Raw genomic sequence first — 22,219 nt, forward strand, 5'->3', positions numbered from 1 at the left:
TTGCCACTCAAACTCTCATCCCATAGTCAACCGCATGAGGTGAGCGCTGCTTCAACTTATCCTCAGTCAACAGCTGCTGCCATTTGTTTGCCTTATGACGTGGCTTCACGGCACATAGTCCTATGCATGTGTGAGTTATCACGAGTTGTGCTCAGCCATAAAACCGCTATTCTCATGGCTTTCGATCTGGCCACATCAAACCGACGCACACACAAGTACAGACAGAGATGCATGTTAAATTTCTATTGCATACCTTTGGGCTGAGCGTTTTCCACTTTACTTATGTACATATATTGGGGTGTTCTCGAAGTGAATTTCACCTTTAACTGTCGTGCATTTATCATCATTTGCCTAAGCTCTTAAATAAATTCGCTTTGAGCTGCGTTAGTTTGAGTTGGCTTCGAAAAGTTTGCTGCATGCAACGGTTCGGTGAAAATAGGTAAGACGATTGCGATTTGCGCAGGGAGCATATTGCAAAATGTAATCGTATTTTTTTAGCTGTCGAGTAATGAATGCTCTTGTCCACTCTCGTATTTCATTGAGGCCATGGGTTCATCTAATAAATTAGAGACGGGCGGAGGTCGGAGCTGTGTTTGCAATTCAATTTGTTTATGTGCCGCCCGTTGGTGCACAACTTGCTTGGGGCAGTACGAGAAATGGTTCAAATACTCGTACATCAATTTTATTAATTGTCGTTGTTTAATTTAGCTGTCGCTGAAATTCTGTATTCATACAGAAGCTAGCATATTTGTGGAGTGCGAATCAAAGCGAAGACAAGTGATAAACTTTGCATAAATATTTAGTTGCTTGAAATTTTAACTTTTCCATTGAATATTTTTCTAGCTTATTGCCTAAGGGTACCATACACCATATTTTTCAATCAGCTGTTAGTCTGACTACAGAGTTTTTCCACTTTTCCATATTTTGATGCACAAATCTCCTGTTAAAGAACACAAATTTTTGTAATAACAAATATTATATGCCAATCTAGCTTCGTTCATAATCACAAAATATGCATTAAACGATAAAAATGTATTTTCTATACGGATATGAACGATATCGATATTATGAAAATGGTCAAAAAAAATATATCTTTTAAATTAAATGTCATTCGCTCTTGTTGTGTTTAAGATCGACGCGTTGACTCAGACGGAGAGACGGGCAGATGCACTCGTTGTCTTGATTAAGAATATAAAGTTTCATATCTACATTTCCCCAGAAATATTATGCCCTTTTACCGATAAAGTCTAAAAAAAACTAAACCCTAATAAATACAAAATATTGATTTTCGATCCTTTGTTTACGTGTCTATTAAGCATTTCCTAGAATTCTTGCAATTACACAATAAATAATGTAGAACCCTTAGATATATTTGTCTTTCTAATAACTATAAACAACAATATTGATTTCTTTAGGAAATACTATAATGTTAAAATTCAACCAAGTTTTCCGTTTCGCCTTTGCGTATTGCTTTCGTTTCATATCATTTTGAGCAAACGTTCTGAAAATAATTCACTTTGTGTTAAGCATACGACACGTTGCACAAGGGGCCAGTCAAAGCCGCAGCGGGTAAATTTACCTTTTCTTGCCAGAGGCAGAACATGAAATGTCACATTACGCTCCAGTTCAGGCAGCAATACAGGAAGTGGTCAAGCAGAAGTGGGATTGAGAGAGAGAAGGAGAATGAGAAAGAGGGAGTGTCAGTGTGAGAGGGAAAGCAAGCCTTCCCTTACACTCCCACTACTGGCTCGCCCACAATTCTTAACCCAGTTTCTCTGCTGGAGAACGACGCGCTTGCGGTTAGCTCTGGCTGCTGGTTGGGTGGTTGTGGCAGGATCGGGTGCTATTGAGCTTGAATTGACCAACTGCAGCTACTGGCTCTGCGGTGGTCATCGCTGACCCGCCATACCCCAACTGCGACTAGGCAATAGTCACCTTTCTCTATGCAACGCCGTAATATTCAACTGTTTTTTTTTTGTGTGTTTTTCATATTGTACCTTTTTTTTTTTTCTTTTCTTTATTTGTGGTTTCAGCGACTGCCACAAGGCCTTTTCGAGCTTTTTCTTTACAGTTTTTCATTTGTTTTTTTTTTTGTTATGTGTGAAGTCGTTAAAGTGAAAATCGATTTTCATTTTATTGCTGCATGTGCGTGAACAGCAGCTAGGGCTGCGGTCGGGGTTGAGTTGGGCTTGGACTTGAGTCTAGGGGCCGCTTGTTCGTTCTGGCGAATGGTCAGCTTGTGTGTTTGGGGGTGGGTGGTGGTGGATGGGCTAGGGGTTGGTGCGGCGCTCAAATCACACTCAGCACTCGCTGCGCCGCAATCGACGGCATGTTTTATGAATGAATTTTTCGAATTGGACGCACATTTTTTTTTTTTTTTTTTGGTGGTTAATGGACGAAACTGGTTGCCATGTCCCCATCCCATTTCAACCGCTCTTTTAGCTCGACTGTTGGCGGGTTTTTCCTTTCTTTTTGGGTATTTTTTCCGACCCACGTTTTGTTTTGAATGTAAAATTCACAACACAATTCTTGGTCGGACATTGCTTTTTGGCATTCGTTTTCCCATTTTATATGCTTTCTTTTTCGTTGGTAAATGTCTAAATATTTAAAATTCTCCATTAATCAAAATAGTATTTGGCTGTAAGAGCACTTTGAATACGGTATGATGAAATGCTTCAGACATTTACAAATATTGATAAATGTGCGTTGGATTTGCAATTTGACAGGCGAGACAACAATTGAGACGAACGAAATTAAGGTATTCTATTATTAAACCGATAAGGGATGACATCGAAAATGATAGAAATAAGCTGAATATAAGAATTAAAGGATTTTATTTCATCAAAAAATATTTATAAAATGCTAAAATTTAGAACTTAGAACTATGATATTCATAGAAACCAACAACCGAATTTTCACACTTCAAGAAGATTATAATTCGGCTTAAGCACTTTTTCAGTTCTTCATTCGCACCCGCCCAAGCAATAGAACTTTATATTGTATGTGAATTGACTTGTGCTGGAACATTTCATCGACATACACTATATAATATTGTATATTATTTACCTAATTTACTATTTTCTCTCTCTCTCTCATTTTATCCCCCTTTCTCTATCTAGCTCTCTCAGTCACTCTCTCTTTCTCTTTCTCTTTCTCTCTCACTCTCACTCTCCCTTTCTGTTTGAGACATATTACCTACATATATCATTTGTATCCTATACTTACCACTTCATATCCTTATTTAACCACCAGAAATGAAGTTTCTTAGTTTACCTCTAGTATTATGAATCCTTGCCTCTCATACCCTTTTCTGACCAGCACTTTTGTTATACCCTAGTCGAGGCTATTATACTTTGTCATGTAATTTGAAACGCATAGAAAAATGTTGATCAGTAGAGGTAATATTTTCTGTTGACCATTTATCATACAGCTGCTACAGGAATGATCGGTTAAAAAATAAGTTATTAAAAATATTTATTTTATGTTTTTTTTTTTCGTCGTGCTTCTTACATATGTGCAATTCGTATGAAAAGTAGCTCAATTGTAAAAAAGGAGGACGAGCAAATGTAAGGAAAGGGACTGGTTGCAGTCAGACTTATTTTTGTTCAACAAGGTGCAAACATTTGTTTTGGCCTCGAGTCCTTGTAAGCATGAGCCTGTTGCCATGCGCCCTCCACGTTGTGCACACCCCCAACTTGCTGGGTTTTAGTCAATGCACAAATTGAAATTTGAATTTTATTTGCACACACTTTGTGTTTCTTACTTGCCAGTTACTTATGCTTTCGATTGGTAGTCCATGGGTATGGGTGGGGGGAAAGGACTTGCTAAAGAGTGCTTCACATATGTGTATAAAATATGGCATCGCATATAATAATAAAAAATAAAATAAATCAAACAAGTAAAAACGTTGCTCTCAGATGCAATCGACTGCTTAATACCCAGCTCAATTTGCAAGACCAGCTTAATTCATGATTATTGGATGTGACTCTTAGACCTTGGACCCAAGGCGGTGACTCTCAAACTGCATCTATCAATAATTGCATGGAAATTGACAAGGGGAAAAAGTAGGCGAAGTCACCGCCTTCAAGAACGGCTTGTTAATTTCGTGTTTTAAATTGTGAGCATTAATTTAATTAAGGCCTTGCTCGGAACCGATATACTTTTTTGTTTGCCGTGTGTACAGAGTATAAAATATACCAAAAGTTGAATATTTTGCACATTTCGTTTGCATTTTAAGTTTCACTCAGCTCTTTGTTCATGAGATGTGCGTGTGTGTGCGTGTGTGTGTGTGTGTGTGTGTGTGTTAAAAGAGCGAACGAATAAATGCATATAAGAGTATAAATAATTGAATGAGTGCACAGCTCTGCATAATTTGAATACGAGTGCAGCAAACAAGTATTCACATTTCGTTATAATTAAGAAATTCCATTTTACCACTGAGCAACAAATTGTTGTACAAAACGAAATTGTATACGATGAATGGCATCATGAAATAAATTAATGCCAAGGGCCATAGCTAAGCCAAAAACTTTAATATATTTATTTAAATGTTGAATATCTTATTAACTTTCTAAATGCATTAACTGTCACTGGGTTTATGAACTGCTTATTGAATTATGAATGCAATTCGAAATAAAAGCGCTTAATTTAACAATTATTATGCTTTTAAAGTGTGTGGCAAATAGACAAATAAGAATTTAAGGAAACGTTTTATGCACAACCAATAATATATTATTATTTAACTAATATGTCACATGTCCCCGGGCAATAATAATAGTTACAGCTTTGTCAGTTAACATTGAAATTGTTTTTGGACTATTTCCACCCAATTTGTATGCATACCTAATCCAAGCAAAGGCAATCTATTTTCGTGGCTTGGATTTGGCCTCAAATACTCGTTGCGACAGTGAGCAATGAATTGCACTTTAGCTCATCTGTGAGTGCTGTGCGCAACTAATCACAGAAACCAAATCCAAATCCGACTCCTGCTCCAACTCCAACTGCAACTGTACTAAAGCAATTCAAGTATGTCACTCAGTCAGCGTTCAGAGGCAAGCATTTCGAATTCGCATATCCTTTGGCTGGTGGCGGGTGGATTTGGTAGGTTGCCCCTTGAATGTCTTGTGGTGCGCATTGTTGCGCTTTCAATTGCATTTTTTTTCGCTGCGCCAACGAAAGGCATTAGCTGGAACTCCCCGAGTGACGCCAGGACAATGTCAAGCCAGGCTAAAGAATCCTGGCAAGCTCATTTTCACGGCAATTGAAGCTGCTGCTCTTGTGTGTGTCTCACGCTTTGTGTGTGAGTGTGTGTGTCTGGTTGTGTGTGCGTGTGTGTGTTCGTACCTTACAGCTTTTAATTAATTGAATTTCGTACCATATTTCTAGCTCGAAATCCGAAATCCCTTCTATTTTTTACACCCAACAAAAAACAGCATCTCATTCCTAAAGTAGAGTAATATTTAAGCTTGCGTATAGAACGGACTATAGAAAATAAAGTTAATAAAGAATACAAAGTATTAGCAGAAGAAAGAAGCAGGACAGTCGCTGACGATTAGTTAAGGGTATCTGCGTGTCGTTCTTATTTGTTGTTCTTTTTTCTTTTGCCTGCCAAGTTCTATTGAACATCTAACAGGCAGGCGCAGCTTTTCCAGCATTTTCATTGAAATGCATGTGGAAAATTTTCTATCGCCTGCCTGCAACGTTGCGTAAAATTAGAAAGCATTGTGCTGAACTTCAATGGGCAAATTTATGAGAACTGCCAGAAGCTCATCAATGAGCCGTACTCTCTCTCTCTTTCCCTCTCTCTCGCTCTCTCTCTCTAAGGGGGGTTCTCAAGTGGGTAGCTTCATTCATGTGTGGTAATTAATTAAAAGGTTTTAGTTATCTCAGCGATTCAGTCTTTTTGAATTACGTTAAAGCAGCATTATTTAATTTTGGTTTTTATTTATCTAGCTACTCATTCGATTTTATTTTGAGTTAAATTGAGTATTAGCTGGTATTGCCCGTGCCACATTTGATTTCACCCATTTTTCACTATTTCAGACAGATAGAATTTTGCATTCAAACGGTTGTAGTTCACAGTTTTCCAGCCATTTGAAATAAGTGTGCCACGACTTCCCTAGGGATTTAGGCGATTTTCCATATATATTACTACCTAGGGAAGGTGACTTTATCCAGGAAATATATGATACCTACTTGTGTGTTTGTAATAAAGTTCTCTATGACAGTTAAGTAAATCTATCTAAAATGCGGAATAAATTTGGTTGGTGTTGCCTAAAAACAATTTAATATTCAAAAGCCAACACTCATCAATCCCATTAACACAACTAAGTATTTATGGTTGTTATTCAGCAAAGCGCACAGCAATTAGCGCATTTTGTTATTATTTATATTTTACAATTAACCTAATTTGATGAAAAAATCTACAAAAATCTGACAATATACATTTATGTGGCTAATCCCAAACCAAAAATAATACCGCACACATTTAAACATGATTGTATGAAGCGTGTCAAAAGCTGCCGCATAAAAGTTCAATAAACTCGAATGTTTCCATTATAAAATCAATATGCAATATTATGAATATTTTATTTTAGGCCACACTCACACGCACTCGCACACACAAGGAACCACAGTAACAACAATGAAAAGCGAATGAAGCACAACTAAAACCCCAAAAGGCAATTGATTAGCTTCAATATGGGGACAATTGGATAGCCGCAAATGTATTTTAATATTGGGACAGAGAGGTCCTCACATTACAGACCGAGAGGTCCTCTCTCTCTCTCTCTCTGTCTCTCCCTCTCTCTCTCTTAGACTCGCTCCCTTTCTAACGCCCATGAGCAAAGGAAATAAAAAATGTATGTAAATCGTTGAGCCACGTGAAATTCAATGAATTTCGATTTGTTGTTTTTTTTAATATTTTTTTTTTTATTTTTTTTTATTACGAATCCCTCGATAAATCACCCACTGCCAACCTTTTAAAGTTGCATAGGAAGCAATACGATTTAAATGTCCCAAATAGTTTTTCCTTCATGGTTATGAATAAATTGTGTTGGCTGCGAGGAGAGGGTTCCAAAGCGAAAATGGAGCAATCGCTTGAAGCTGTCGCCGGTAAGGCAAAAATTGCACAAAGGCAACGCCGATTGGGCGAAAGAGACCGAACAGAAAAAAAATCAAGAAAAAGTGGCTATCTACGCGTTGCCGTATTTGAAATACCCTTTATGAAATATGGTTTTTTATTTGGTCAAATATATACACATAGAAACACGATTTGATACGATTTGCAGATATGTTGGGAGAAAAATAAAGCTCTTAAATGCTGAGTTTGGGCAGGATACTTTGAGAAACAGGCAAATTAAAGATGACATGGTCCTACTTTCGTTCTATACTCATATGGCAGCTATCTGATGCAAAAGACTTAGTTTCCGTACCTTCCTATGGCAGTTTTATGATATAGTGGTCCGGAATGTATATACAAAAAAAAGATGAACTCATGTTTTTAACAATATCTTATAGATTGAGTGGAAGGTTTGCTTAGAAACAGGCAGACGATTAGCCGGACAAGACTATGTCAATTCGGCTGTTGTCAATCATTAACATTATTATTAATACTGTATGAGTTTGTGTCAAAATTTTAATACCCCCCGAAAGGGTATCCAAAGGCATCATAAAAACAAAAAAAAATCTGTCGGTACGCGAAATGAAGGCATGAATGAATGAGCAGCTGAGCCAAATGCATGTTTGATTGAATGCATGTGCATTGAGTACGTGAAAATGCATACGAGAAACAGAAGTGAAGGCAGCGGGTGGCGGAGTGAGTACGCTCACATTCCCAATCATATTTGCATATTCATATTTACCTGATGATAAAGGTGCAAACTCAAAAGGTGGCAAGAAAATTTACGTTAAAAACCTCCAAATAAAACAAAGTTAAAGCAGACGCAGCGAGAAAAAAATGCTTGAATCTGCAATGGCGCAATTTGAATGCATTTTTATTTTAATACTCACTCCGTAAGGGCATGAAGGGGTATATATGGCCTGTAGCAACGCATTCATCTTGAAAACTTAAAACGAGACTAAATCAACAGCGTTGTAGCAAACAGTAAAATATCCGAACTAGAGTGAGACTAAAGCTATTCGGGATTATGCTTTCAATTTAAGAGAACCGTCGAACGAAGTTATTTTTCTATTAGTGAAGCTTTAAGAACATCTGATGTTCATTTAAGTATATATATAAATCGCAGTGGGGTAAAAAAAAATCTATAACGAAAAGCTTCTGACTATACTCATTTCTAAAAACTAAACTGAATTTAAACCTTAAACTCAAGCCATTATCTAGAACCTTAGGTAGCTTTGAAAGCACACTAAAGCGTTAAACGAATATAGAGGGTATGCCAATAAAATGACTTTAAGCTAATATCTTAGATTATCTGCAATTTCATTGAATACCTCGTTCGCTTCTGAGCATTGTCAATAATTATAAATATATAAGTTTAAAATAACATTCAACATGAATACCATAACATTTCTACTGAGCATCTCTTAGCCGAGATAGTTTTGTTGAAAAGCTTTGCTTATTGTGGACTTGCAGCACTTTTTGTTTTGCATAAATATGAAATGCGAATTTCAATGTGAATAGGCCCGGCAATGGCTTCCAACTGCAATTTGCATTGTTTTCGCGCTGAATGCCCCTAAGTTCTATGGTCTATGCAATGCCCTCAAATGCAATGCCTGACTGCAATGATTGCATAAAGCCAGCTAAGGAGATGCCTTTGCTTAGGATAAAAGGCATTGTGTGTGTTAGCTTTTCTGTGTATGTGTGTGTTTGTGTGTGTGTGTGCCAAGGGGAGCAAGGTTATTCCGCTGAGAATTGCAGCATTGTTAGATTGTGTTCCATTAGAGTTGTGCAATGGTCAGAAGATTTTATTGTTGTTTTTTTTTCTTCTGACAATTGTTGTTTATTGACTAACAAGGCGTGAATAATTTTTAAAAAGGGATAATAATTAACAAATAAAAAATAATAAAGTCTTGAGGTAGCACGGGATTTAAATTTCTTACGGATGACAAATAAATGGAATCGCATTGTCTTGTGGAAGAGACTTGGCAAGGGATAGATAATGCCAAATAGAATAAAAGGAAATTTATGTCAATTTTAAGATTTTACAAACTATTAATTTATTTATTATAAGGAATGGTTGAGATCACTTTCTGCCAGGATCCAGATTACCTTCATTATCGCCTTAGATTTAAACGTATGCTCTTAATAGTTTCTTTGTTTTTTTTTTTTGTTGTGAAATGATTCTTTATTTATTTGATTTCAGATATTCAACTACGAGTACAAATTGAAGGACACTCATAATAAAGCTGACTAAAACGAACCAATAAACAAACGAGGTCTGCAAAAGGAACCATAACGAAAAGAAAAAACCGAAACCAAACGCATTAAAGCAAAGCAAAACTAACAATTAACTTGGCTTAGACTGCTACCATTTTTTCGTTCTGATAGAAACCAGAAAACTCGGTAAGTGGGACACAAACAGAAAACAAAGTCGACTTTTCAGGTACTATGGTGCTTGCTTATCTGGTATATGATACCTACAATGACCACCTCAAAGGGCTGAAATGCAGCTAAAAGGCAAATGCACATCAAAAGGTGAACAATACGAGCCGGCCATAATATTAATTAGAATCCTGCCTTAGCTGCATTTCCAGTTTTTCCAACTTGGACCCTTTTAATTATACCCTGAACTCATTATAAGTTGCTAAGCAAAGATATTAAAGGGTTGTGCAATTGTATGCAAACGGGACAAAGATAAATCTGTGACCCCATTTTTTTAATATATATATATATATATATATATATATATATTAAGAAATCAACAATAATTCCAACCAATGCCACGGTTAATGGTTGGATTCGTGAACCGAACTTTGACGACATTATTTTGGTTAGCTAAAAGCTTTCGCAAGTAGTTCGAAAAACTATCAACTGACCAATGTACAGGGTATTCTAGGTCGAGTACTCATTGGCATTTTCGTTGCAAAATTTATTAATAGCAGCAAAAAATTGTATACATTTTTAGTTTAATTTCTTTGGCGTTTCAGAATTCCATGAGCTGCCAAAAGGGGTGCCACAGGCGCTATGCTTTCTCTAGCGACCTCTTCACCCTCCCTTCACCCTCTCTCCCACGCCTTCTGTTTGTTCACTGCTATTTACCCTTTCGTTTTTCTTGGTTTTGCAGGCCTATTCAGTCAAAGGATCTGATTTTATAATACTTGTTTATATATACAATTTTTTTGAATATATTTTTTGTGTGCATATTTTGCATAGTTTATTGCTTCATTTCCTGCTGTTTCACGCTTTTGGCAAAGCACATCTATTTTATATACTATATGTGTGCAGTTTTTATATAGCTCTTTTTTTTGTGGGCTTTGCGAACACAAAACGTATTTTCGTATATATTTTTTCAGAATTTATTTAGCATTTTCCCTTTATTCACATTTATGTTTTATTTTTTATTTATTTTTTTTTCATAGCTGTTGCTTAGTTTCTGCTTTTTTGTATCTTTTCCACTTGATCCACTTAAAATCGTTGGCAAAAGAAACGCCGCGCATAATTTTATTTATTTTGTATGCCCTTACGGCAGGTATTCCAAATTTGTCAAACAATTTGTTAGCCTAGACAAAATTCAATTTTCATATCTATGTTATGTACATTTTATTCAAATTTTAAAGAAAGTTTATTTACAACATGGAAAGCTATCAAATCCAATTGCATTATCTAAAGTAAATTAATGTTGTCAGCATTTATGCCTCATCGATCGAACAAAGATGTTCTTTGAATTAAGAAGATTATTTGACAAAATTTAATGCGATTTATTTTGCTACATTCTAAGTACTTTTTTGTAATAAGATCAAAGTATATATATTTTGTATCATCATTAACAGCAGAGTTTCTATAGCCATGCCCGTCTCCCTTCATATGTCGCTATATAAACATGTCCTTCGGTTTGAAATCAGCTGGAAGAACTATATAATATGGCTGACACCCGACCAAACAACTTTTTTGTTTATTAAGATTTTAAGTAAGCTGTTCTTATATGAGCTAAGTATTATCAAATTCGCAGTTCTATATCTAGGGAAATAATCAGGTTTGATATTTTATTTTCTAAGATATTTCCGCAAAAGACAGCATATACCACTTAGGCTGACCTGGTCTGCTATATGTAATGCCGTAAGCCAAATATCTGGCAGGGTTTTGTTTATTTTTCACAAGAACAATTGAATCTGCAACTATATAGGCATATAAATCTTATGCAGGAAAGTGTATTCACTGTTCTACGAGTGTGCTGTCTGTTGATCTGTGTTAATTTCATTTGCAGTGCTTAATGCTTTCGTGTTTTTGCCACGTTCTTTTGCTAACGTTTTATTTATGCTAATTTAATGCAATTGTTGTGTTTGGCGAAGATGAAAAAAAAAAAAGAAGGCAACCGCAAACAATGGCGGCAACCGTTCGTATGGATAATGCGCAGAAAAAATAGAATACTTTAGGGTACATAATATTAAAGATAATCACTGTAATTTTATTTAAAAGCGCTCTTTAATTGTTGCAATTAAAAAGAATTTCAAAAAGTTTGCTTATATCTTGCTTAAGAAAAAGTTATTTTACGAATGTGTCAATGTGATTCCTAACTCAGCCTTGCCACAATATCATGTTAAATATTTAGCCTAAACGGCACATATGTGCTTTAGTCAACTATTCAATTGTTAAGCTCACACTCTACACAGTTTACGTTAAGCTGCTAATCCTTACTGCGTGTCAATTACTTAATGCTGCGTCCTACGCTTCACTCCCTTTCAATAAACCCTGAGCTATTGGGTTTGCCAACTTTCGTAGACCACAAATTTGTAGCAATTTGTGTTTGGTATTAGTTGGCGTTGATGGGTAATGCATATAACACCTACACGGTGGCTATAAATTTCACTAAATTTTATAAAGTCAACTCTGAGATACTCGCCAAACATACACACACACACACACACACATCTGGCAAAAGACCCCACTAAGTGCTTCTCACACGTAGCAGAAGTAAATGTGTTTATATGTACGCAACGGGCGGAAAGCACACGGAGCCAAAGGGATGAACATGAGATACATTCATGCTGAGACTTCCGCATACACTCACACACACACACACACATACACACGCTTGGGTACCCACATTATAACTCACACGTAGCAAGTGGCAGGTTAAAAACCCAACATTGACTGCCGCAATAGACAACATTAAAGTGGGTTCCTGCAAGACATCTTCGCAGCCATTAGCACGCTGCACTTGCTCAATTTCTCATCGACGATATAGTCCCTTGTTCCAGAAACTTGAGGCTATGCATGTTTTGGTTTGATTCCCAACTTGGGACAACATTATTTCAGTGTTCTTTTGCATGTCACCTAATGACAAAGGTCAAAATCAAAAACATTTTTGTAAAATTTTAAGGACTTATTTATGTTCTTCAGTTCACACCAGTCCAGTATGGCCACAAAAGTAAATATTAAAAATTAATTAAACTTTTTAAGAGTAAACAACTTTCGGTTTAGTTGCATTCTGTGCATTTCTGTGCTTTCTTTTAAGTTTTCTGTTTTGTGTTTCCTTATTTTGCTTTCTTGCTCAGCCGTTCAAAGAATAATAGACACATGTGAGTGAATGCAGGAAATAGGAAAAAAAAAATTATCGTACGTTATTTTCATTATTTTATTTTGCTTTTCCGCAAATTTTACAAATACGTTTGGCGTACGCCGGAACAGTCGGAGTCTGACCGTGTGCTCTACGAGTAGGTGGCCGGACAAGGCTTCCTTTTTTTGTGGTTGCACTTCGTGTTAGAGTGCCTGTTGTGGGCGGCTTTTTTTGTTGTTTTTGTTTGTTTTTTCTTTTTCGTTAGCTTAATAAAAATACATTTTGCACGTGGTGTGCGACGCCCGCATCCAACACAGGCTGCTCAGTGGGCCGTGCAAGGTTCAGTACTTACTCGTATATTTGTTGTACTATCTGCGTATCTGTGTTGGCGTAGCGCAAAAATAAACCGCACACACTTACCAGAAAATCCTTCCGGACACGTACAATTGTAGTAGGCAACACCATCCACACATGTGCCACCGTTTTGACAGGGGCCCGACCAGCATTCGTCCCAATTCGTTTGGCACTGGATCCCTGTGTAGCCGTCAATGCAGTAACACGAATACGAGCTGTACTCATTGTTGTTGTTGTTGTTGTTGTTGTTGTTGTTGTTGTTGTTGTTGTTGTTGTTGTTATCATGGCACATGCGGGAGGAGGCAGTTGGTAGGTGTGGGCGCAACGGTGTGTCAATGATGCATCAAACGTTCAGCAAAAAAAGTTTTGTAGGCAAACCCATAAAACGAAAAGAGTAGAAAAAGTGAAATAACAACAAGAAAACGTTTTAGATAAAAATAGTTTTACAAATAGCACAATATGGTGTAGTATGTGGACAGAGGCAGCGAGTACACTGAGAAAAACCTAATTTTATTTTGCAAAGTCTGCGAAAAATTTAATATATTCCATTAGTGCAATATAGGTTTATTAAAACAATATGGAAATTAAAAGGTAAAACACACAAGTAGTTAATTTTATATTTAATGGTAAGCTTTAAAACTCTTTTCAATGCGCTTCATTATACTTATATATACGTAACAGTTTCAGTATTTAATCTTACTGGGAGCTTTCAAGGGCTTTCAAAGCTCCTAAATGTGTGATATAAAAGCTCATACATACACGTTTCAGCTCTTGATATTGGAGTCCGTGTTACACCCATTTAATCCTACTTAGAGCTTTCAAAGCTTTTCAATGTATAACGTAAAAGCTTATGTGTACGTTGCAGCCCATTCTATTTGGCTCTGTGCATGTGCACATGGTGCTTACACAATTTGCTAGTGATTGGACTGTGGCACACACATACATATGGACGCATATGTACATACAAATGTATCTAAATCTAGTGGGGGAATGTATCTGGATTTTGCTCAGTGTCCTGGCGAGTGCTATAAACTTGGCCAACGTACTTGAAACATTACGCTTGAGTAGTGGAAATAAATATTTGGTAGCCAATTGGGATTAGTTTTTCCTGCTAAGAGTGAATTGAAATTGAAACGGAAACGGAAACGACAGCAGCAACAGGAACGGTAACTGCTACGGCAACGGTAACAGTAGCAGCAACGTTCGGAACTGCAAAAGTGTCAGGGGAATGTCACCGACACGGCTTAACATGGCAGACGTCTCCTGGCTTGCCCTCCTCCAGATCCCTCTCTCTCTCTCTCTCTCTAGAATAAGTTTGCAGCTACACAGCTTAATTAAAGAACTTTTGTAGTCGGCTGGGTTGGGAGGCAGGGAGCTGGCGGTTGCACTCTTTTATTATGGATTACATTTGGATGCATTTGCACAGCTCTGTTCAGGAGACCATTGGATTGGCTAAACAACAACAAGTTATGCTGTTGCCTTTGACATGGACTTGCTTACCCTGGAGGCCTGCTGATTTGTTGGCATGCCAAAAACAATTGCACTGAGTAGATAAATGGCCTTGGGGCATCGCATTAGCTGTTGCAAGTCCATCTGATGGCTTAGCTACAGCAAAAATGCTAAAGAGAACCAGTGAAATGATGCATGCATTTTAATTTGAATTGTTAAACAGAGCTTTGTTGTTTGATAAAATCTCGTTAAAATCTGATATGTGCTTTTGAGATTTATCGGAAAATTCTGCAGCATTTTCTTTAACTCTTAGTTTTTTCAAAACGGGGCTGAAAACGTTTAGATGCTTGGATTCATATTCTAAATACATATTACTTCCGAGTATTACCCGGATTAAGGTTCACAGAATATATTACTCTAACGCTTAGATATAACTATAGCTCATGATAAACCTGTGAAAAATTTTCATTCTGACCAATTTCCCAAAATTCTGTCTTACATCACATGAGGGAACTACCACATTATATTGTACAAACAAATTAAGTTGTTTCAATAAAGATAATAATCTCAACGGAAGACAACATGAGGGCCTTCAAAAAAGTCTTCTAGAGAAAAAGCAAAGCTTAACACATCATCAATTATTTTAATTTCTATTTTATTTTATTTATCTTTGCCATAACATCTATTTTCAACTCGTTTGCTGAAGCTCTGTTGCAGAATGTTTGCCAACAATTTGGCAAGCATTTGACTTTACCCAGTTTAACGACTGTTATAAAACTCACTCATCTCTGATATGAGTCATAAATACTGCCATTGCCACAAACTAGTTGAACATAAACCACGATAAACCAATAAAATATCAATGTACTCGGATAACCGAATTTCCGTTTTCCTTACGCTTTGGCAAACTTTAAGATGGGCAAAACTATTCAGTTATTCCGTTTAAATCTCATGGAATCGTGTTAAATTTAATTGCAACTATAAATTTCGCTTGCCAGCGCATAAACTTCTATCCGGCCAGTTGTGCATTCTCCTTAGAAGCAGCCCTAGTGCGGCACCCCCTGATTCTTCCTCTTTCTCGCTAAATGGTGGTTATGTCAAGAAAAGCGCGCTAGAAAACATTTCAACCTTCTGCCTCGACTCGCATTTGACTTGCAGCTTTGAGTCAAGATATCGTAAAAAATATCGTAAACGCTTTTTATAGAGCAAATTCACGGACTGTAAGATTGGGTGGCCTGTGCCACATGCTTGGCTCTGTTTAGGTTTCGAGTTAGAGCAGCTTCCGGTTTTGGCCGCATTCAGAGGTCGCATATAACGCGGCAAGTAGTAAAATAAAATACCAGCTACTTAGTTGCATAAGTTCTTGGCCAGGACCAAACCAGAGAGAGGGAGAGAGAAAGAGGTGGAAACGCTGTTCGCATCATCTTTGACTTGTTTGTGCAGTAGTTATGTCTGGAATTGCCTAAAGTGCCTGTGTACTGTGTTATTTAGGGCGCCAAATTACCAAATTTACAAAAGTCAAATGCCTTTGCCCAAGCATAAGTACCAAAAAAGGAAATACACAATGTTTAACAATTACATATTTATGCTTGCTATCCCAAAGATCTCGTGTTAAGTAGAAAATCTTTCATGGAACTGCAGAATACGAAAACATAGCTAGAACTTTCTTCAGAAAAGGCCAAATTTAGGACCAGGGTATTAAGAAATTAGAATATCAGATTGATTTTCTTGAGACACATACAAACTGTTTATATATCTTATTATCTCAAAAAGCTCGAAAATAATAAGTCTCAGAAAGCTGATGTTTAGGTATATACTATATTAGCGGGCTTATCTTTCAAAATGAGTTTTGGAACCGATTGGATGGTAAGCCAATCAAAAACTGTTTGATGTGTGAAATTTTGACCTATATCTATATGGGATATTTGAGGATGGGTAGGATGAGTACCATTTCACATGAATTTTGACCAAAAATAATGTATCCAGATTTAAATGCCAAATTAATCTAGAAGCTAAACAATGAACAAAAAGCAAAACCTCGTGAAAATCGGAGGATATTTGACCGAGTTATGGGGATGGAAAATTTTGACCTATGTCTATATAGGATATTTGAGGATGGGGGGGATGAGTACCATTATCACAAAACTTTTGACCAAAAATAATGTATCCAGATTTAAATGCCAAATTGATTAAGAGGCCAAACAATGAATAAAAAGCAAAACCTCGTGAAAATAGGAGGATATTTGACCGAGTTATGGGGGTGGGAAATTCTGACCTATGTCTATATTGGATATTTGAGGATGGGTAGGATGAGTACCATTGTCACATGAATTTTGACCAAAAATAATGTACCGAGATTTAGATGCCAAATTGATCTAAAGGCCAAACAATGAACAAAAAGCAAAACCTCGTGAAAATCGGAGGATATTTGACCGAGTTATGGGGGTGGGAAATTTTGACCTATGTCTATATATGTAGGTATTTTGAGGATGGATAGGATGAGTACCATTGTCACATGAATTTTGACCAAAAATAATGTATCCAGATTTAAATGCCAAATTGATCTAGAGGCCAAACAATGAACAAAACGGCAAACCTCGTGAAAATCGAATGATTTTTGACCGAGTTATGGGGTTGGGAAATTCTGACATATGTCTATATAGATATTTTGAGGATGCGGAGGATGAGTACCATTGTCACATGAATTTTGACCAAAAATAATGTATCCAGATTTAGATGCCAAATTTATCTAGAGGCCAAACAATGGATAAAAAGCAAAACATCGTGAAAATCGGAGGATATTTGACCGAGTTATGGGGGTGGGAAATTCTGACCTATGTCTATATAGGATATTTGAGGATGGGGAGGATGAGTACCATTGTCACATGAATTTTGACCAAAAATAATGTATCCAGATTTAAATGCTAAATTAATCTAGAGGCCAAACAATGGATAAAAAGCAAAACATCGTGAAAATCGGAGGATATTTGACCGAGTTATGGGGGTGGGAAATTCTGACCTATGTCTATATAGGATATTTGAGGATGGGGAGGATGAGTACCATTGTCACATGAATTTTGACCAAAAATAATGTATCCAGATTTAAATGCTAAATTAATCTAGAGGCCAAACAATGGATAAAAAGCAAAACACCGTGAAAATCGGAGGATATTTGACCGAGTTATGGGGGTGGGAAATTCTGACCTATGTCTATATAGGTATTTTGAGGATGGGTAGGATGAGTACCATTGTCACATGAATTTTGACCAAAAATAATGTATCCAGATTTAAATGACAAATTAATCTAGAGGCCAAACAATGAATAAAAAGCCAAACCTCGTGAAAATCGGAGGATATTTGACCGAGTTATGGGGGTGGGAAATTTTGACCTATGTCTATATAGGATATTTGAGGATGGGGAGGATGAGTACCATTGTCACATGAATTTTGACCAAAAATAATGTATCCAGATTTAGATGCCAAATTTATCTAGAGGCCAAACAATGAACAAAAAGCCAAACCTCGTGAAAATCGGTGGATATTTGACCGAGTTATGGGGGTGGGAAATTCTGACCTATGTCTATATAGGATATTTGAGGATGGGGAGGATGAGTACCATTGTCACATGAATTTTGACCAAAAATAATGTGTCCAGATTTAAATGCCAAATTGATCTAGAGGCCAAACAATGAACAAAAAGCCAAACCTCGTGAAAATCGGAGGATATTTGACCGAATTAGGGGGGGGGGGGGGGGGGGGGGTGGGAAATTTTGACCTATGTCTATATAGGATATTTGAGGATGGGGAGGATGAGTACCATTGTCACATGAATTTTGACCAAAAAATAATGTACCGAGATTTAGATGCCAAATTGATCTAAAGGCCAAACAATGAACAAAAAGCAAAACCTCGTGAAAATCGGAGGATATTTGACCGAGTTAGGGGGGTGGGAAATTTTGACCTATGTCTATATATGTAGGTATTTTGAGGATGGATAGGATGAGTACCATTGTCACATGAATTTTGACCAAAAATAATGTATCCAGATTTAGATGCCAAATTGATCTAGAGGCCAAACAATGAACAAAAAGCCAAACCTCGTGAAAATCGGAGGATATTTGACCGAATTAGGGGGGGGGGAAATTTTGACCTATGTCTATATAGGATATTTGAGGATGGGTAGGATGAGTACCATTGTCACATGAATTTTGACCAAAAATAATGTATCCAGATTTAGATGCCAAATTGATCTAGAGGCCAAACAATGAACAAAAAGCCAAACCTCGTGAAAATCGGAGGATATTTGACCGAGTTAGGGGGGGGGAAATTTTGACCTATGTCTATATAGGTATTTTGAGGATGGGTGGGATGAGTACCATTGTCACATGAATTTTGACCAAAAAAAAAGTATCCAGATTTAAATGCTTAATTAATTTAGAGGCCAAACAATGAACAAAACGGCAAACCTCGTGGAAATCGAATGATTTTTGGCCGAGTTATGGGGGTAGGAAATTTCGACCTTTGTCTATATAGGATAATAACCGGGCGTGGGACGTTTGAATTAAGTTCTCTTAAAGATCTTTGAAAGTGAGCTTGGAACCGATTGGATGGTACGCCAACTTACCAGTTATTTTGCGAAAAATGTGAAACACGTCTCAATTGATTTTTCGTATAGATCTTTCGGAATGAATTCGAGCACGGAACGACGCCCACCATGACCTCATTTCCACCAAATGAGGAAACACCCCTTAAATGAATTTGATCAAAGATCTTTGAAAATAAGTTTGTGACCTTGCTTGATATGTTATTTAAATATAAGAATTACTTTAATTGGTTTCATATTGTGACTTATCAACTTATCTCCACAAATGTAAATATATGCAATCTGCAAAGACCTGATGCGGAGCATGTGTAGAGTTTAAAGAATATGCTACATTAGCTACATAATTTACTGCGGCCAAGGCTGTGCATCGGACACGCTCTATGTTAATAATGAGCGGATTATGCAATTGAAAGCGCTCCTCAACCTCCTGGGCGACCCACTGAAGTGGCACCCACTGCAGCCACAGCTTGGCCCCATTTTAAAGAGGGGCATGCATAAAAAGGCAAAGAGCGGCCAGATAAGAGAGAGTATTGCTGAATTTGTGGGTTTGAGGGGTGCGGGGCTAACTGTGTGGCAAATTCATTTGCCTGCAAAGTGGCGGCATCAACATGCTTGCCTTTTGCATGGGGTTAAAGGGGCCAAAGGGTTGGGCCATGCTGCGGTGCTGGGGGCATCGATGCCCAGTGGAGCTACTGCTGCTGGTGCTGCTAGCTCTCAAGTGGTGCAAGTTTATTGCCCACTCGAAATGTGTTGAGCGGAGTTTATTGGCTTGACGATAATAAGCAATGGTTGCAAGGATTCAACTTAGTTGCTCCTGCTGCTGCTGCTGCTGCTGCAGCATATGGAGGACTTGACTCACCTGTTCAGACCATCGATGCAGACGCCAAATACACACGGATTGCTGAGGCAGGCGAAGCCCGCTTGGCTTACGCACACCAGGCTCAGGCTGAGGCAGAGCGTCAAGAGCAGTCCAGTCTGTGGGCAGCTGTGTACCAATGTCCTTAATGTCCTAGCAATGCTTTGTGCTGTTGTTGTTGCTCCTGCTGCAGCTGCTGCTGCTGCTGCTGCTGCTGAGTTTGCACAATTTACTGTTGTTGGTAGTCCTTTTGTTTTGGTTGCTGTCGTTGTCGCTGTTGCTGTTGCTGTTGCTGTTGTTGCTGTTTTAGTTGGCATCTTTAGCAGGTGGTTTCGTTGCATGTCCGTTAATGGCTTTGTGGTTGAGCTGCTAAGCGCCACTTCCAGTATTGGCCCAGTGGTTGTTGTTCCATTTGCCGTTAGCGGCGTTGTTGTTGCTGTTGTTGTTGTAGTTGCTGCAGTTGTTATTGTTGTTGTAGATTGAGCATATTTAATGCATTTATTAGTAATAACATCACGCCTTCGGCACAATTCACGTTTCAAATTCTCACGTTCCATGGCGCTCGGCGCAAATAATGAAAATTCTTTGCCGATTATCAATGTTAATCATACGCCCAGTGGCCCGTTTGATTGTTGCTTTTGCTGTTGCTATTGCTGTCTGCTAGAAGAATCCTCTTAAGTGCTTTATTAGTTTGCATTGTTTGCTTCGCAAATGTTTACCTCCCCCTCAACTAGACTGTTACTAGTTTTTTATTGCCTCACATTATTGCGGATACAGTCTTTGGCGCTGCATTTCACTGGCCAGTGGCCAACTGGGGGAATATTCGTTCTTATTATTATTATTATTATTATGTATTATTTGGTTTTATTCTGTATTCGTTTCGGTTTTATTTTGCTGCTTTGGCTCCTTTCACCACTGGCTGTTCACATTTTTGCAGTTGCAATTTAGTTTTGCATGGTTTCAATTTGTAAGCTGCAGGAAACAAAAACAAAGAAAACATATTTTTAACAACGCCAAAATATAAAGTAGCCAAAGTACATGTAACTGTTGCTTGTTGTTATACCCTGTATTAAGATAATTTGGATGTTGGAATATATTAATATTCATGAGCTCAGAAACTTTTTATTAATTGTGCGGGATTCGAAAAGTTAAGTACAGTGTGCAGTATTCGACATGAGCACAAATTTTCTCCTAAACTTAAAACGATGTCCATTTGATTCTATACAGTTTTTGCATTACAGATGCATCATGACAGCCAATGAGCACTAAATATCGTTTTTATTAACTTTTTAAAACATTTGAAAATAACTTGTACAACTCTAAAAAAGGGCGGATCCTCCAACGCTTCTCGTACGGAATTAAAATAAAACACCATTCAAAATGTACCTTTAACCAAATAGAGGGTATCTCCAAGTAAATATTGCACTCCTATTGGTGCTATTAGTGAATTTAAAATTGTTGCTTTTGTTTGTTATGAACAATAGTTAGAGATTATAACAACTTATTATGATGCTGCAAAATGAAACAATGGAAATTATGAAAAAAGCAAATCGAACAAATGATTAAAAAGAAAATGTTTTGTGATAAAATCAATTGCTTTCGGCGTTGCACTGAACTGAACACGAGCCGCATCTGCCATTGAAGCACTAATATTCCCTGTGTGTTTTTGCGATAACTAAAGTTTATTCTCAGTTTCAACTATTTGGCAAAATATTTCAAAGCATTTCATATTGTTAGGTTAGTCGCACAGTTGGCCGAAGAGCGCTTAAAATTATAGCTAACATTTTGATGAAGAAATTAAATTTTTGACCTTTGAACGTGAACGTTTTGACAATATCTCATTCCTTAAAGATGGTATGATTGAGCCAAAAAAAAATTGACAAACAGCCACACTGTGCGTCGTATCATGTGTCAAAATAAAAGCTCCAACTTGTTCACATTTCATATATTTTCGCACATGTGTGAGAGGTGCTTAGTTTTGGCCATTAAAGCAGAATGGCTCAGACCAGACCAGACCACATCGGGGAGCAGCGGGAAATCCCAGTCACATGTGCTGAAGCAAAAAAAGTTAACAACTTTTTGTTTGCGACAGCCAGCAGAGCATACATATATATTTATATATATATATATAGCAAATACGCGAGAAATAGTGCTAGCGGAACAGGCAGGCAGAGATGGTGCATGACAAGTTCAAAATTGAAACTGGCGACGAGCTGAGCACGTCAATTAAGGCGCTGGTAGCCAAAAAAAAACAAAAAAAGATCAAAAACGTATGTGCCA

The 22,219-nt window shown here is 37.4% G+C and overlaps 1 protein-coding gene across 1 annotated transcript in view; it reads right to left on the reverse strand.

Moving 5' to 3' along the window:
* Positions 1-22,219, reverse strand: part of eys (eyes shut) — a 64,402-nt gene that overhangs the window by 25,104 nt on the left and 17,079 nt on the right. Inside the window, exons 3-4 of the mRNA XM_015172931.3 lie at positions 19,943-20,911; positions 13,098-13,246 (exon numbers count right to left, since the gene is read on the reverse strand). Coding sequence (XP_015028417.1) covers positions 13,098-13,246; positions 19,943-20,496 — 703 coding nt within the window. The 5' untranslated portion in view covers positions 20,497-20,911. The remainder of the gene's footprint in view (positions 1-13,097; positions 13,247-19,942; positions 20,912-22,219) is intronic.

The sequence above is a fragment of the Drosophila virilis genome, chromosome 4, assembly GCF_030788295.1.
Source record: "Drosophila virilis strain 15010-1051.87 chromosome 4, Dvir_AGI_RSII-ME, whole genome shotgun sequence".
NCBI lineage: Eukaryota > Metazoa > Arthropoda > Insecta > Diptera > Drosophilidae > Drosophila > Drosophila virilis.